A 17,737-nucleotide genomic window follows, 5' to 3' on the forward strand; every position below is an offset into this window, starting at 1 on the left:
ATGGTGTGTTTCTCCGAGAATATAACATTCATTATCTCTAAAACGAGTAAGTGAGAGAAATATTAAGTCCTTGGCAGTGGAATTGTAGGGGCAATTCAGTGATTGTGGCATTTAGTAGCAGTCCTAGGATGAGGTTTAAGCACATTCTTATTCAGCTCCTGGGTTCAAGATATCACATTAGGAATCTGGGATTAAAAGATGAAGAAAATGGAGTCCTCACAAGAACCTTTATGATGGCCAGTATCTACATTCATGGTATCCTGAGTGCACCCCATCGTGGTATTTATAACATCATGCAGTGTGATTTGAAATGCTTCCCCCTTGAATTACTCTACAGATTCTTTAAAAATAATTGTTCATTGCATAGGTAGGATTTGATATGTAATAGCATCTCAGTGAATAATTGTCAAAGGAATGAAAAGCTGAGATTCTCAAACAGTGGTGTAATTCAGAATCACTTCAGATATTCCATAGTTCCCCTCAAATCTCCAGAAATGAGGCTTAGACACATATATATTAATGATAGTTTAACATTTTACTATGAATATTTTCAGTGCTGTGCAAAAATAAGGAGACTAAAATGGATCTCTTGTATACATCATTTAGTTTAAACAGTATCAACATTTTGCCAATTTTATTTCATCTGTCTTACCAACATTCTTTTGCTGGAGTTTAAAAAACATATTTTTAAATAGTAAATTTCAGACATATATAAAAGTAGAATTGCATAAAGAACCTGTATATACTTATGACTCCTGCTGCAGTATGTTGAAGCAAATCCCAGACGTTACATCATTTCTCCAGTAAATAGGGCATGTCTGTTTTTGTTAAAAATCAATGTGAGTCTCTGATAAACTGCCCTGCTTTAAATGCATAAACATAGGGCAAAGGAATATTCTAGACAAAGAGTCCTAGGATTCAAGCATGAACCCTTTTGTTGGTTTATTGGGTCAGAGTTGTAGAGGAGGAACTGCATCTCATCTTCACTCATTGGCAAGGTCAGGGCTGAAGTCCCCATCATAAGGCAGATTAGCAAGAAAAAAGCATACAGTTTTACCTACTTAGTTTATATGATATGGAAGTCTTCATAATGAAATCCTTAAAAACTGGTTAAACCTGAATGTTTCTGTGTTAGGTTTGATTAGTAATAGAGAGTTGTGGAGGGATAAGATAGGGGAAACAATATGGTCTAACAATACTAAATTGGAAATTTTTAGCACAAGTTTGTTTAGACTCTTCTTTGTGACTTTTATCTTCAGACATAAGCAGTGTGTCCATCCTCTTCTCCAGGGACTTGGATCTGACTAGGATGGTGAGAGAATGAAGAAAAGACAGACACAGGCTGTCAGAAAGAAACAGAAAAGCTGGGATTGGGTGGTCTGGACTCTTGACTGAAAAAACTTCAGCATGCCAGAAGCTCAGGGTTTATTTTATAGAGTTGAACAGAATTTATGGTTTACAGCATGATCAAGGAGACAAGTTTAGCTCATTTTGGTAGGAGCAGTCTCTGTAGGGGGCAGACCTCAGACCATAAATATCTGGTTAGTGGTGGACATTCTCTACACACACCGTCCACACTTGGTCCCCCAAACAAGGCTTTGCTGTTCCTCTGAACCTGAGCTGGTGCCCTGACATGGCTGAGCCTGTGTCAACAACACATGTTCACTCAGGACTTCACTCACTCAGGGTTTCCTCCCTTCCCTACAGATAAGGATGCTCATTTCTTCTTGGCACTTCTCACATGAGAATTGTAAGATCGGTTACAGGGAAAGCTCAGAAAAGCAGTCCTATGTTTATGGCTAGCATCAGGGAAAAGCAGAGTGGGTAGGGTGATGGGTGAGAGTGGTTTTCTTGCTTTTATTTTTCAAATGCCAAAGTGCTATGTTTTGGGCTAGAATGTTGTACTGGTTACTTTTCTTGTCACTTTAACAAAACACCTGACGAGAGCAACTTAAGAAGAAAGGATTGATTTTGGCTGACAGTTTGAAGTGTGGAAGTCATGGCTGCAGGAGCATGCGGCAGCTGGTCGCATTGTATCTGCAGTCAGGAAGCAGAGAGAGATGCATGCTGGTGCTCAGCTTGTTCTGTCCTTTTTTTTCCTTTACTGCATCCTGTGGGATAGTACCTGCACATCCAGGATGGGTCTTCTGCCACTTAAACCTTGCTGGAAACATGCTTAATTGTTTCCATAGTGGTTTTTTTCTTTTTAATTTACTTTTATTGTATGTGCATTGGTGTTTTGTCTGCATGTTTGTCTGTGTGAGGGTGTCAGATCTTTCGGTACTGGAGCCACAGAACGTTTTGAGCTGCCATGTCATTTCTGGGGATTGAATCCAGGTCCTTTGGAACAGCAGCAGTGCTCTTAACCAGTCCCAGTCACCCAAGTCCAACTCTTCAGCCCCTCCATAGTGTTTCTAAATCTAGTCAAATGACAATGAAGGTTAACCGTTACATCTATCCGTAACCTCATCAAAAGCTTTATGAAAGGTAGTATTTTTCATATAAAGTAAATCATTTGGGTTTTAGTGTGTAATTCAGTGTTATTTGTATACACACACACACACACACACACACATACACACACACACACTCTCGTCCATGTGTACAAACACCTACCTTTATATCTCCTACTCAGATCAATATAAGTGTATCTAAAAAATGTAATCTTATTATTTAATAATAATAATAATAATAATGTAATATTGTTTAAGTCTTCTTATTTAATAAGATTGTTTAGAAATTTGTCTACAAGAGAAGTTCCTTATGCACCTTCTGGTCCAAGAAAGGGCAGTTGCCATTCTGATTTGAAAACTAAAGAGAAATTTTGAACTAGTAGGGTTTTGTTGGCTGGTTGGCTGGTTTCTATGTTTTTTATTTTTGTTGGTTTGTTTGTTTTAGTAGATACAGTGGAAGGGGAGAGGTAATCCAAACATTGAAAAGTGAGAACGAAAAACAAAAACAAAAAAAAAGGAAAGTGAGAACGTTTGTCCAAGAGAAGCAGGCTTTTAGTGCAGAAGAAGTCTTTTTAGGTGACTGGAAGTTTGTTCTAAGTGTTGAGGTATAATTTGTAAGGCAAAGAAGGCTCACACTGCTGTGTGTCAGTGTTAGAGAAGCAGGACTTGTCTTTGGGATCTAGAGACCAAGCATGAAGATGCTATCCCATGGAGTGAATACCTGTGTACAAACAGGGTAAAGCATGAGCTATCTGCATATGGATGAGTAAGAAGAGGGAAGAGTGGTGGGAAGTGGAGACTAGCTAGAAGAGCCTCGAAAACTCTAGAAACATCTCGAGGACATAGATTTGAATGAGAATGCCACATGCTCAGCTTGGCATTTGGAGGTACAAAATACCACAGAGGCAAAGAGCATCAAAGGCTGGAGCATGGAGACAGAGGTACTGAGTTTGACTGCATTGCTGAGTTGGTTTTTCAGATGAAGAAACCATGTAGAAGTTATTGCATAGTAGATCTTATTTATGTAAGATATAAAACTGAGAATCTAGTAAGTTAACTGGGAAAATAAGCCAAACCAACAAGCCAGAATTACTGTTAATTTATTTTAGGGGAATTTCTTTATTAGGCTTTAGTTTTCTGAATTATTGCCTCATTTTTTTGCTTTTGTGCCATTAGCCATGAGAAGAGACAGTTTTAGATCCAAGCAGAAATAAATTTCAAAATCTAGTCTGAAGGTGGTAATACCTAGGATATGCTATATATGAGTTATTGAAGCTTTATTCCTGAGAAATAGTTACTGTGATTCACCTTTTTTATTTTGCATTATTCCTTGTTTAATCCTAATAATGATGAGCTGGGGTGGGAATATAGATGAGAAAGCCCAAGTGACAGTCTATGGTTAGTTTTATTTGTAGAAGCAATTTTGAATTTTGACTTTTTACCACAATTTATAGCTTTCATCATCTTTGAGTTTTTCTCATATGAAAAGAGTCTAATTGGTATGAAAAGCCACAATTCCAAAGTAGGGGCATCCACCTTGAGCCTTATTATGTATTCTCTTTATTTCAAGAATCATTTGTGCCTATCGCTGGAGTTAATTACACCCTTTTAAAATGACTAAGTGATAGCAAGGTGTTGCGATGCCTGTCTCTAATACCTGTATTCCTGCTTCTGAGGAGATTGATGCAGGAGGATTAGCAGTTCAAAGCCAACCTGGGTTACTTGAAACTGTCTCAGAAAACCAAAATTAACTGAACGAAGTCATGTTGCTAGTCTGCAAAAGAAAAAAATGATTTTAAAAGTTTTTAAGCTAACAATAAAGCAGCAAGTATACTGAGTCCTGTGTTAAGACATTCTCAGTAGTAAATGCTAAGTTATTAAATTTAAATGAAATACATTTATGCGTTTTTTGAAGACAAAATTACTTTCTTTGGAAACTGACACATTGTGTTTCATTTGGTAACCTTTTACAATATAGCTGGATAGAGGATTCTAGGCACTTAAAGTGATCTCTTTTAATGAGGAAAAAAAAAAATCACAGTTTTAGTTAAACGCATTGTTGGAGCCCACTAGGTTCCCTAGTGGCTGTACCCAGCAGGACTGCATAAGAGGTTGAATGGACCATGGGCCTGGGTACCAGGTGACTGTAACTAGCAAGGGGGAGGTCCTTTGCTCCACCCTTGGCATTGTTCTAAATAGACCTTTGGAATCAAGTTCTGGGCCCCTTTGGATAAGGATCCAGGCCCACCCGAGTCTATCCCGTGGTTTTTCTCTGCGTCTTAACTCTCTAAGTGTCTTATCCCTCATTCCTCAAGAGTTCCTGGGGTGAATAAGTATGGGGGCTGGTCCTCTACAATGCATAATATTACTTTGAACTACAAAAAAACCCAAATAGTTTTAAAGTAGGATATGTTTACTAAGATCTTAAAATAAGTACTTTGTATTGTTGTGAAAAACAACAACATCAAAAACTGCTGAAGTTGCTTTCTGTCCTCCAAAGAAATCCTAAATGTGCATTGTTTTGTGTGTGTGTGTGTGTGTGTGTGTGTGTGTGTGTGTGTGTGTGTGTGTGTTGTACAGCAGGACTTGTGTCTTGTGGGACTCACGGGACTCACTGAACAGCAGCTGCTCGGTGCTGCCTCACAGCACCGAGTAGCTGCCGTTTAGTTTTCTGATTTCTGTAAGTTTACTGTTTTAAGTACTTAATACAAGTGGAGTTGTACAATATGTATTCTGTTCCTGGCACATTTCATCTAGTATAGCATCCTCAAGGTTTATTCACATTTTACTATATGGCAGAATTTCCTTCCTTCCTGAGACTAAATAATAATCCATTGTAGGTACTCATCAGTTTTTTAAACTCATTTGTTGATGAGCATTGAAATAATTTCTAGCTTGTGGTTTAATTATTGTAACAAAATACAGGTAGAGCCCTCACAATCTATGGTTTCCATTCTGTGTAGCCAGCTGCAGTCCAAAATATTAAGTGGAAAAAATCCAGAAATAAATAATTCATCAGTGTGAAACTGTGTGCTGTTCTGAGTAGCATTATGAATCCTCTCACCATTCTGCTGTGTCCTGAGTGTTGTGTGAATCATCCCATTGTCTGCTGGATCCATGCTGAATACAGTACCTGCCCATCATTCAATGAGTTGGCATCTCTGTTGCCAGATCTACTATTACAATATCATAATGTTATGTTCATGTGACCCTTGTGTTACTGAATCACCTCCTGAAGCACAATACTAATAATGTTGACAATACAATGTGTCAAAGAGAAGCTGTAGAGTGCTTCCTTTATGTGAAAAGGTGATTAAAAAAGAAAGGGGGAAAATCATATATTGAGATTGCTTTTTTTTTTAATTGAACACAATTTTTATTATATTTATTGCTAATTGAGAAAAATTGATGGCTGATTGGATGTTCAAACCATCAATATTATATTCCATAAAATCTCAAATATTTTGTGTTGCTAATTCTGGTCAGAATGAATTTACTATCCGTGACATTGTGAAGAAAGAAAAAGAAACTTGTGCTAATTTTGCAGTTGGAGTTAAACATGGAAGTTATAACCACGGCATGTAAGTGCTTAGTTTAAACTGGAAAGACATTACCTTGTGGCTCAGTATTATCTGTAGTTTCATACAAGTACTGTATTGTATGTCCCACAGATAAGGAGAAGTGATTTTATAAGTCTTACATTTTAAAGTCCAACAAGCTTTTTTAAATTGACTTTACTTCCGATGTTTGAATAAGAAAGCACTCTGCTTTGCATATTGACAATATCATAGGATTAAGTGTTAGCATATCAATTGTCCTACATTGATCTTTAGTGCATCTAGCTAGTCTCTTAAGTTTGCATAAAAAATAATTCTGAAGCTGGGATGCTGATGCACACCTGAAGCCCCAGCATACTAAGCTTGAAACAGGGGGATTTTGAGTTCAAAGCCAGCTTGGAATACATAACAAGACCTTGTTTCAAAACCATGAAACAAAAATTAAATAAATAAACAAAACAACTCAGACCTTTTTATATTTTCTTCTCCAGTCTTGTGAGGCCTTCTTGGGGAGATGAGCATTTCTAAGATGTCACACAGAGTCTCTGCCCTCTTTCTTCCTGTTAGAAACGTTCTGAGCTTGGCTTGAGCAGCCTACTCTCCAGGGTGGGAGTGGTACCTTTAACGATGTGCTTAGCCTCTGTATTTTCATTGCTAAGTTTGAGGTTTGGGGTTAGATTGTTGTCTGAGGGAGGTCTGAGTTTGAATTATATAACTTGGTAGAGGAAACTTGAAGCATCTTTAGAGAAGACAGATCTTTTGAGATCAGGAGGAAAAATAAATCTGAATTCTGTAAGTGATGCTCCAAAGACCCACTGCTGCCTGCCAGCCTCCCTGAGAATTCCTTTCACTCAGCACAGTGCTTGCTCATTTAGAGACCAAACATGCCTTTCTTTCTGAGAGAGCAGAATTACACTTTTGTTGTGAGCAGTGCTTCTGCATCAGGGTAGTTATTTTTTCTGAGCTTCATTTACCCAACTATAAAGTGAAATAGTCCCCACTTCCCGGGATTGTCGTGAAGAGCAAAGGAAAAGATAGGCCAACACAGGCAGAAGGCACACAGGGTGTGCTACATTCCTGTTTTGCTCAGGCCCCTTACCTGAAAAGGTTTTTGTTTGTTTGTTTTTGTTTTTAAATACTGTTGATCTACTTTGTAGAATTGATAAGTCCCAAAGAGGGAAATAATGATTAATAATATTATTAGTCAGCTAAAGCTCCATAAGTATGACTTTTCTTTTTTCATCTTAAACCTGGTTATAGTTTTAAAAATAGGTGGATGATTCTATAAAAATTATGAATTATTCTCTTGATTTACAGAGTATTGTTACAGTCACATTTGAAGTACCAGGAAGTGCAAAGGAAGAGAGTCTAAATGTATTTATCCAGGTGAATGCAATTTTTAACTGATTAATGATTCATCAGCTGTTTCGTTGCATAGTTGTTGCATTTGCAGTGGTTGGTCTTATGAAATTGTGTTGCCCAATACAGAATCTCCTGTGGGAAAAGGACGTGCAGAACAAGGACGGCCACTGCATGGAGGTCATCCGGCTGAAGGTGCAGTATGCAGTTTGCCCTCATGTCAAAACCAGATTTGGTTTTAAACGGAAAGATACTTTTATGCAAATAACTTTTGTCTGCCCTCATTTTCATAATTTCCATCGCTGAAAAGGTGCTTTAGAAATCACTGTAAAAACAACAGCAGCAGCAGCAGCAACAACAAAACAACCTGTGTGCCTTGGCTCTTTAGCCCAGATCTCTGCCTGGTGTTCCCAGCAGTTATCTGGTGCATAAGCTTGACACCATCAAAACTGGTCTCTGCACCAATTGGTCACCTAGAGAAACGGTTTATTTTTCCAAGAGAGCTTCATTTAACAGAGAAATAATGTTGAAAGTTGTACCACTGCTGAACCTTATGTCACGATGCATTTAGCAGACACTATAAACATTTGTCATATTTTATACAGAGGTACAAAACACGGGAATTCTTGTTCAGTTTTTGGAAAACCATTCATATTACTTCACATTTGGATGTGTATGTGTGCATTTGTGTTTGTCTGAATGTTGGTGGACACATAACACAATGTGCAGGAGAAGGTCAGAGGAAAACTGTGGCATCAGTTCTCCTACTGTGGGTTCTGGGACTCAAACTCAGTTTGTCACATTTGAGAGGTAAGTGCCTTTACTCTCTGGCCAGCTACCTTGCTACCCACACATTGAACTTTTATTCAGATGAATATGATAGCTTTCTATTTGATCATTGCCTAACTGTATTGTAATATATTTCCAAAACAGATTCACTAACAAAATACCTTAACTTCTCAAATTTTCTTGTTAAATTTGTGAAAGAAGTACCAAATCATTAAAGGCAAAGAAATTAGTATGATATGGTACAATAACAGATTTGATCACTTTCAGGTTTTTGTTGTGATAAATAACATTGAAAAAATCCTAATATATTAGTTTTATCATTAGAAAAAGGAATCATTGCTAGGCAATGATGCAGAGTCAGGAAGTGGATCTCTAGGAGTTTGAGGCCAGCCTGGCTTGTATAGCAAGTTTCAGGCCAGCCGGGGCTTCATAGCAAGACCCTGTCTCAAAAAAACAAGGCAGAAACAGAAAAGAGAAAGAAATTCTCTATTTTAAAGAAGTAGCCAGGAAATGTGGTGCATGCCTTTAATCCCAGCACTCAGGAGATAAAGGCTGGCAAATTTCTTAGTTTGAGGCCAGCTTGGTCTACACTGGGAATTGCAGGACAGCCAAAGCTACACAGAGAAACCCTGTCTTGAGGAGTGGGTGGGATCAACATACATAAAATGATTGGAAGTTTTTAAAAAAAAAACTTAAAATATGCAAATAATTGAATCAGGTGATTTTCATAGCTTTGTCATGAGTTTGTCTTTTGAAAAGTAATATTTTCAAATTTGATGTACTGTTTCTGCTTGCAAATCTGAACTAGAACTGAATGATCATTGTCCTTTGAGCAGGGGCTGGTGTCCATCAAAGACAAACCACAGCAAATGATTGTACAAGGCATCCATGAGCTGTACGACCTGGAAGAGAGCCTAGTAAGCTGGAAGGACGATGCTGAGAGAACAAATCAGTTGGTCTTCATTGGTAAGTAACAAATTTCTGAAGGAAAATATAAAATAGGTTTGTAGGAGATATAGTATGTTGTTTAACCAGTATTAACTAAATAAGCTTGTGTATTTGTCTGAATTACAGATAATGTAAGGTTTTGCTAGAACTTTGCTCTTTAGACAACTTAGAAAAGTGCTAACTTAGATTTGAGGATTATCTAGAAAGTTGTAGAAAGAATTGTGCAGTTACTGTTAATTTTGTAGATCACTAGAGAACACCATGCATTTAACACTCTGGAAATTAAAATGTTGTTTTAATAAACCTCACTATTTTGTTTTATTCTCAGGCAAGAATTTAGATAAGGATATTCTTAAACAGCTCTTCATCACTGCTGTAGCAGAAACAGAAGAGCAGACAGCACCTGGCAAAGATCAAGATTGTCCATCACACTAGAAGCTATTTCTTACCAAAAGAGCTGATAAGAAAAACAAGGATCAGTTTCCTACTGGATGTATTTCAATCCTCAATTGTTTCATTACCTCTCTTAGGAGTTAGGAGTATATTTTATGATAGTATTTATTTTATAAAATACATAAGGTTTTAGTAAATCATTATAAAAACATTTGATATTGATATAATAAAATATGTCCTCTGAAGGGTTTTTTTGAGACAAGTATTTCACAAAAATTCCAGAATTTTCTTGGAAGTTTAAACATGAATTCTGACAAGTTATGCTTCATTAGTTATAAAAATGATGGCAAACTTTAACATTTTCATTTTCCCTTTAAACTTCAGATAATTGCAGAGATACAATGATTGCATTGATAGTAACAAAAATATTAAATGCTGTCATTGTATTTAAAAAAAATGCTTAACCTTTATTTTTATGTTATGTGCATGGGTGTTTTGCCTGCATGTGTGTCTGTGCACTATGTGCATCATTGCCTGAGGAATCCAGAAGAGGGCATTGGACCCTCTGGGACTGGAAGGTCCTCTGGAAGAGCGGCCAGCGTTATTAACCACTGAGCGTCTGCAGCCCTGTCACTATGTTTTTAATGGAATGAGGCTCTCGTGTTCCTAAAGATGTAAAGAAGAAGAAATCCGAGTCAAAGAAATTAAACTGTTTCTTACAATCTGTGCCAAACCTTACTGATAGTGTAATGATACCTCTGCTCTTTGTTCTGTATTATGCTTAGAAGATTATCATTGTGGAATGTTAAACTGTAGTTTTATTGCTGGCATTAAATTCATCTTGTCTATTTTGAACTGTGTTAGTTTTTTGTATAATCTGAGAAGTAATGAGGTACACTACCTCTACTAACCGTAACTGCAGATAACGTGTGTGTGTGTGTGTGTGCGCGCGCGCGCGCGCGCGCGCGCGCGCGCGCATGAACACATGTAGATCAGTGGACAACTCTTTTGAGTCAGTTCTCCCCCTCCACCTTGTTTTGAGACAGGTAACTTATTTCTGCTACTGTGCTGTGCACACCAGCCTTTGGAACTTGCAGCCAATTCTCCTGTCTCTGCCTCTCATCTCACTGTAGAAGTGCCAGAGCTGGGGTTATAAACTCAAAACAAGCCTGAATTCTAGTTGCCAAAGGTTTATGGCAAGCACTTTACCCATAGCTCAGCCATCTTGCCTCAAAGATAACTTTTTTTAAAAGATTTCTAAAATTTATGTTTATGTTTGTTCACATATGTGAGCATGTGTAATGTCTATGGAGACCTGGAAAAAAAGCATCAAGACCCCCTCAAGCTGGAGGAACATGCAGTGAGTCACTGTTCATGCTGGCACTGAATTCAGGTCTTCTGCATGTTAACAGTAAGAGTTCTTTTTTTTTTTTAATTAGAAAAATCTTTTATTTCTGCTCCTTTCATGCTTCATATTGTCCAGGAAACATTCTTGCATATGTATCTGAAATGGCATAGTACCACACACATTGTTTAAAGGCAAAGGACCACTGGAGGAACTGACCAGCTGTCCAAATTCCTCAGACCTCAGGACCTTCTCAAGTTACATTAATCTGAAAATCTGAAATACCATGTCCAAAAAATGGCTAGGGGTGTGTTAGTCATGCTTCTCTAGAGCAGTGGTTCTCAACCTTCCTAATGCTGGGACCCTTTAATACAGTTCCTCATGTTGTGTGACCCCCAACCATAAAATTACTTCATTGCTACTCTTATGAACCATAGTATAAAATCTGATATGCAGGATATCTGATATGTCACCCCTGAGCAAGGGTCATTTGACTCCCCCAAGGGCTTGCCATCCACAGGCTGAGAACCACGGCTCTAGAGGCACAGAACAGATAGAATGCCAACAATGGCTGTTTCCTGACAGGAAGAGTCCCGCAGTTGTTCAGTCCACAAGGCTGGATTCTCAGTTGGGATCCCAAAGAAGGAGGTTCTAATCCCAGCAAAGGAGTGCCTCAGCAGCAGGATAGATGAACTTGACAAGGCCAAGTGGGCAACAAAAGCTTCTTCCATGTCTTTTTATGTGGACTGCCAACAGAAGGTGTGGCCCAGACTTAGGGTGGATCTTCTGACCTCAGGCCCCAATCAAGAAAAATCCTTCACAGCCATACCCAGCAGCTTAGGTTTTAGTTGACTCCAGATGTAGTCATGTTGACAAGCAAAATTAGCCATCATGAGGGTGTTGTAAAAAAAAAAAAAAAATCACTTTATTCAATATAGTTTTAGAAGTGGACTACATTTCTTTTAAGAAATAAACTAAGTAGAAAATGCTGCCTAACCTAGTTGATGCCGTGATGCTGGAGTGAATTCCGATGCCGAGGGATCTGGTCTGAGCTTTAATGTGCCTGCTAGGTTGTCATTCAGTGCTGCTTTCACTCTGCGGTTCTTTCTTTCCCACATGGCACAAGGAAGTGGTTCAGCCTTGAAAACTTGGTTAATAGGAGAACATCCGGGATCCACTGGTTTCTTAGAAGCATTCGCTCATCAGATAACCTGGCAATTTTGTTCTCATGAATTCAGTAGGACACAGGTAAAGCCAACGAAGAGAAGAAGAGGCCTATTGAGTTTTGGAATATTTGGTACATTGGATCTGTCCAGGATGAGGAAACCTAAACCACCATTTATCCTTTCATAATATATTGTCTATTTACTTGGTAGCCTCTGGTGCCCCTGTTTATCAGACACTGAGCCAGCACTTGGAGGTTCAGCAATACGATCATAGATTATTCCTTCAAGTGATGTGTAATACAGACACTACCAGGGCATATGCCATCATGGCCAGTGCATGTGCACCCAAGATGGCTTCTTCAGCTTCAGGTTGGGGCATTCAAGCACTAGGAACTGGAATTGGTGGAGTCTCCATGTCGGTGGTGGCAGGGCCAGTGCTGGGGCCTCCAGCCATCCCTCCAGCCTCTCAGATAACTTTGTTTTGTTTTGTTTTGTTTTTGTTTTTGTTTTTGTTTTTCGAGACAGTTTCTCTGTGTAGCTTTGTGCCTTTGCTGGAACTCACTCTGTAGCCCAGGCTGGCCTCGAACTCACAGACATCCTCCTGCCTCTGCCTCCCAAGTGCTGGGATTAAAGGCGTGCGCCACCACCGCCCAGCTTCAGATAAGTTTTGATAATGATTTTTATGTGTGTGTCTGTGTGCAATAACTCAGTTTTCTTCTATTCTTACTGAAAGCCACGCCTGCATTAACTGCTCAAATTGTATGTGTGGAGTATAATGAAGCGCTTTCCCAAACTAACATTTGTTGAACATCAGAGAATGCTCTTAAAATGGCTTTGAGGATAGCCCACCCCCAGATTTAATTAATTAATTAGATCAAATTAATTACTTTTGAGAAGGGTGTCACTGTGTTAGCGAGACAAGCCTGGAACTCATAACCTTCCTGTCTCAGCCTTCCAAACGCTGAATGGTTGTACTGACTGCCAAGGGGAGGCTAATGGATTAAGTAATCTCGGATTGATTATTGCTGTTGTTTTCTTGTGGGCATATCAGTGAAGGAGAACTTGTCTTTCCTTCACATTAGTGTTTATTTTTAAAGTTTTTCTTATCAATCATCCCTGAAATCCTTTCTCATAAAAAATGCATTTATTTTATGGCAATGAGATTTTCAATAGAAAGTTAGCTAATATTTCAGGCAGGTCTGGGCTTTATGTTTATTCATTAAAAATTATTTTTTAACAATGCCACAATACTACTTGGCAAATAGTAAATGTTTAAACGTATGGGTTCTGGAACATGGAAAAGAACTTGTAGTTTGTGTATCTTGTAGGAGAAATGCATAAAATAGTACTGTATACTTTCTAAAAATTTACTTTTATTTTTATTTATGTGTATGTATCTGTGTGTGGGGATGTGCATGTGTGAGTACACTGCCCCATGCTGCCAGAATCCAGGATCCCCTGGAGCTGGAGTTACAGGCAACTGCGATCTGCTGGATGTGGGTGCTGGGAACCCACACCAGGTCCTCTGCAAGAACAAGTGTTCTTAACCACCAGGCACTTCCCAGCTCCTCACATTCATACTCCTCACAAGTCTGTCTTTGTAAGACTTGTGTGCTTTGCCTTTAAGTGTTTCTCACTGCACATGGATTGCACACATACACTGGGGTTTAAAAATACAGGCCCTCCTCTTCATCTTGGTCACGCAGAAGTCTTCTTGTTTCCAAAGTCAATTATCAGATCAGAGTCATAGTCTAAAGTACCTGTCTTTTAAACTTAAAACTTGACACAGATAGCCTCAAGGTTTTAATATTTATGTGTGTTTAATAAAATATATGTGATAGTGCAATTTACTTAACAGTTTAGGATATTTCTATGACACTCCAAATAAACTTTATTCTTTAACTGCTTTGTGAAAAAAAATCAGACTACAACACAAAATGCATGCATGCTGTAAAACTTTCTGGAACACTCTCAAGTTTGCTTGGTATCCGTGCCTGGGCACTAATGGCACACAATGGATAAAGCCAGGTTCTCCAACCACATAGTCTGGTGGAGGGCAGACGTAAATAAGAAAGGAGGAAGTAGAGCTAGGCCACCTGATAAAGATGAGCTTTTGATGGAGTGTTCACGGAAGGCCCCTGTGGAGAGGAGACCCTTAGAGAACTGAATCTCAGGTGTCATACATAATGGGGTGGGTGGGGCGGGTCAGAGAAGACCTTTAGGTGGGGAGCAGCATAATGTGTTGGGAGACATACAGGGAAGGAGGCAGGGGTGGCCCAGTGTTAAAAAGCAAGGGCATACTGGGTTGGGGATTTAGCTCAGTGGTAGAGCACTTGCCTAGCAAGAGCAAGGCCCTGGGTTCTATCCTCAGCTCCAAAAACAAAACAAAAACAGAAACAAAAACAAAGCAAGGGCATAATACAGAACAGCCAGGTTTGCTATTCTTTGTGGGACAAAATAAGCGCTTGGATTTTTACTTTCCTTTCTTTGAGATACAGTCTCACTGTAAAGCCAAGGCTGGCCTGAAACTTGCTGTATAGAACATGCTGGCCTCAAGCTTGAGAGATCTGCTTGCCTCTGCCCCCAAGTGCTGGGATTAAAGGTGTGTCACTATGCCCAGACTACACTTTAAAAAGGTACTGTTGGGGTGGGTGAGAGCTATGGCTGTGACACACGTGTAAAGGTCAGAGGACAACTTTATGGAATTGATCTCTCTCTACCTTCACGTGAGTCCCTGGTGTTGAACTCAGGTCATGGCTCTGTTCACTGAGTCATCTCGTTAGCCCTTGGATTACTCTTATGGCACTGGGGTGCAACTAGAGCCTTGGGAGCTGAGGGATGATTCAAGTAGTTGTCCCTGGCTTGAAATCGAAAGTGGTGCTGGTGTGAACATCGTTGTGCACACCCCTATAGGAATATTTCTTCAGAGTATGTGTGTGGAGTCACTAGTGTGTAGGATTTGCACATTTAAACTTTTAATAGATATTGATGAATTGCCCTACAAAATCTATGTCTTTCCCCTTCGTTCACTAGTATATGAAAGTACCTATTTTCCTAAATATAATTAAACCATATTTCAGCTTTTGCTGATCCAAGTGGACAAGCTTACCACTGTTTTTTATTTTATTCTGCATATTTTTATTCCTTAAAAGATATATTGTCCTGCTTTTTTTTTCTTTCATTTTTCCCAGAATGAAGAATGTCCCAGTGATCAGCGTCTTATTCTAATTGTAACTTTTGGAGACTTTGTACCTTACTTCAGCTATTGTAAGGAGTTGGTTTTTTGTTGGTTTGCTTTTTTATAATGCAGCAATAATGTGGGCCACCGAAGGGGTCCTATAGACCCCCAAACATCACAGTCTATTGCAAATGCTATTGGTTGCTCTCCACAACCTGATGGTAAGACCTACTGCTGAGGACACCCGTGTTTATGGCACAGAACATAGAGAAATCAAGGCTGGTACTTTCATTCCCACTGGCTAGCACTTACAGTGCTGGAAGGTGCCGGGCATGTTACCAGAGGAGAAAGGTAACTGTCTGTTTCACCCGACTATGAACCCTGATTGCTATAACGACCTGCCTGTAAGATATGCTGGTGCAATTGTGGCACAAACGTTATTGGAGAACCAATTTTTTTTTTTTTTTAATTCAAGGCCCATTCCATGAGTTGGAACCCATACCTGACACCGTTAATGAGGCCAGGAACCTGAGACTAGATAGGTCCTGTGCCCTACGGGAAAACCTACTATTATTCTCCTAAAGGAACATAGCAATAAAATAACTCCTGGTGTCATTTGCTGTATGCATAGATCAGTATATTTCTCAACCTCATTAGAGAAGTTTCTCACAGTAGATGATAATTGACACAGATAATTGAAATGAACAACATGTAGAGAGTAAGGGACTTTGGAGTGCTCAGCCATATATGGGATCACAACCCCCCCCCTCAAGGCTCAGTGATGTATGCAGAAGAGGGGGCTTAATTAATTAATTATAAATTTATAATTATTAATTATTAATAAACTAAGAAATTTGGTTATATATAAAAATAATAATGTGGGCCACCCTTTGCTTTGGAAGGCTTGCAGGGTATTCTGATGATGGTGATCAAGGTTTAGATATGGTTTACCTAAGACTTTACAGTTTATATGGGATATAGGACCAAAGACTACATTTCACTGAGCCCCTGTCTCCCAATTTATAAAGTGGAGGTAATAATACACAAGTTTCTCTGGATTATCCCAGCAACTAAATGTCAAGTATGCTGAATAAAGCATCCCGGCAAATGTGAATTTCCACTTTTTAGCAAGGTTTGCTGTACAGTTCAGCCTCTTCATAACACAAGCAGGCCTTTGGGGAGCTTTTCTCAGCTCTAAGTATAAAGGGTTGAGAAAATTGGTACCAACTTTAAGACAGTTGTGGAAGTGTCGGTGCAGTTGCGGGGGAGACTAGATGACTGAGAGTCAGCTTAGTAAAACCTTGGAGCTCAGGCCTGCAGTTTCCCCTCTGAGTGGCTGTCAATGTATAACCTAGAAAAGACCCTCGAAGTTACTCACCTAAGCAGACTTGGGGGCTTCTGATTATCTCCCCTTCTTGGAAACCCAGACTTCTTTTGTGGACTTTTGCTGAATTATATAGATTATAAAAATACAAAATATATTTACAATAAATGTATTTTATTATATATCTAATGTATATTTAGATATTAGATAAATATATGATACTTACATTTAATTTTTATGTTATATAGTACTATATAATATTAAGTATAATATTGATAACATAATATATTTTTATTATATAACACTATAATATATTAATATCTATTTGTGTAGTAAATAAGTATATAATATTTATAATATATAAGAAGGTATAGAATATATATAAAACATAAAAAGACTTTTAAATCTTTTGGGGTCTGAGGCTATAGTTCCATAGTAGAGCATGTGCAAGTCTTTAATTCCTAGACTGACTGTTGAAGGTAATTATCAGCAAACTAAAGACTTCTAAAGCAGTGATGGCCAATACATTGTGATAGTAGGGCTTGGTGGCAATCTGTGAACTAGGTAATTAGTACCTTTAGTTTACTAGTCTAGGTGAAAAAACTATATTTATATTGCTTTGAAAGGACTTTTTCATGTCTAGAAATGCCTTATATTTGTGGGCATGATGTTGAAAAAAGTGAATTCTGCCTTAAAATGCTAAGTCATTTTCTCAGAATGAGGCTTTTTAAAACTAGTGTTTCTTCTGGAAAAACAATGGCAGCAAAACTGTTCAGTCTTTGGAGAGTTGATCACCAAGCACTGTTGAGTTCCCACTGACCTGGGGCTGCTTCAAATGTCCAGGAGAGTTGATCACCAGCCCTGTTGAGTTCCCACTGACCTGGGGCTGCTTCAAATGTCCAGGAGAGTTGATCACCAGCCCTGTTGAGTCCTCACTGTCTTGGGGCTGCTTCAAATGTCCAGGAGAGTTGATCACCAGCCCTGTTGAGTTCCCACTGACCTGGGGCTGCTTCAAATGTCCAGGAGAGTTGATCACCAGCCCTGTTGAGTTCCCACTGACCTGGGGCTCATTTCAAATGTCCAGGAGAGTTGATCACCAGCCCTGTTGAGTTCCCACTGACCTGGGGCTGCTTTAAATGTCCAGGAGCTAAGGAAAGAGAAGAGAAGGGAAGACTCAAAGCTTAAACCCCATCAATGATGTGGAACACTGTCTTTTCTTTTGTTC

At 38.9% G+C, this 17,737-nt stretch overlaps 1 protein-coding gene and 1 pseudogene across 2 annotated transcripts in view; one reads left to right on the forward strand and one right to left on the reverse strand.

Annotated features, from left to right (window-relative positions):
* The window catches only part of LOC131908429 (zinc-regulated GTPase metalloprotein activator 1), a 46,862-nt gene extending 36,508 nt beyond the window's left edge, over positions 1-10,354 (forward strand). For both annotated transcript variants that reach the window (XM_059259474.1, XM_059259482.1), the window contains exons 12-15: positions 7,328-7,396; positions 7,499-7,564; positions 8,995-9,124; positions 9,435-10,354. In XM_059259474.1, coding sequence (XP_059115457.1) covers positions 7,328-7,396; positions 7,499-7,564; positions 8,995-9,124; positions 9,435-9,541 — 372 coding nt within the window. In that variant the 3' untranslated portion in view covers positions 9,542-10,354. The remainder of the gene's footprint in view (positions 1-7,327; positions 7,397-7,498; positions 7,565-8,994; positions 9,125-9,434) is intronic.
* Positions 10,355-12,029: 1,675 nt separating this feature from the next.
* On the reverse strand, positions 12,030-15,522 carry LOC131902815 (oligosaccharyltransferase complex subunit OSTC-like; annotated as a pseudogene).
* Positions 15,523-17,737: the final 2,215 nt, after the last annotated feature.

The sequence above is a fragment of the Peromyscus eremicus genome, chromosome 1 (genome assembly GCF_949786415.1).
Source record: "Peromyscus eremicus chromosome 1, PerEre_H2_v1, whole genome shotgun sequence".
Lineage (NCBI taxonomy): Eukaryota > Metazoa > Chordata > Mammalia > Rodentia > Cricetidae > Peromyscus > Peromyscus eremicus.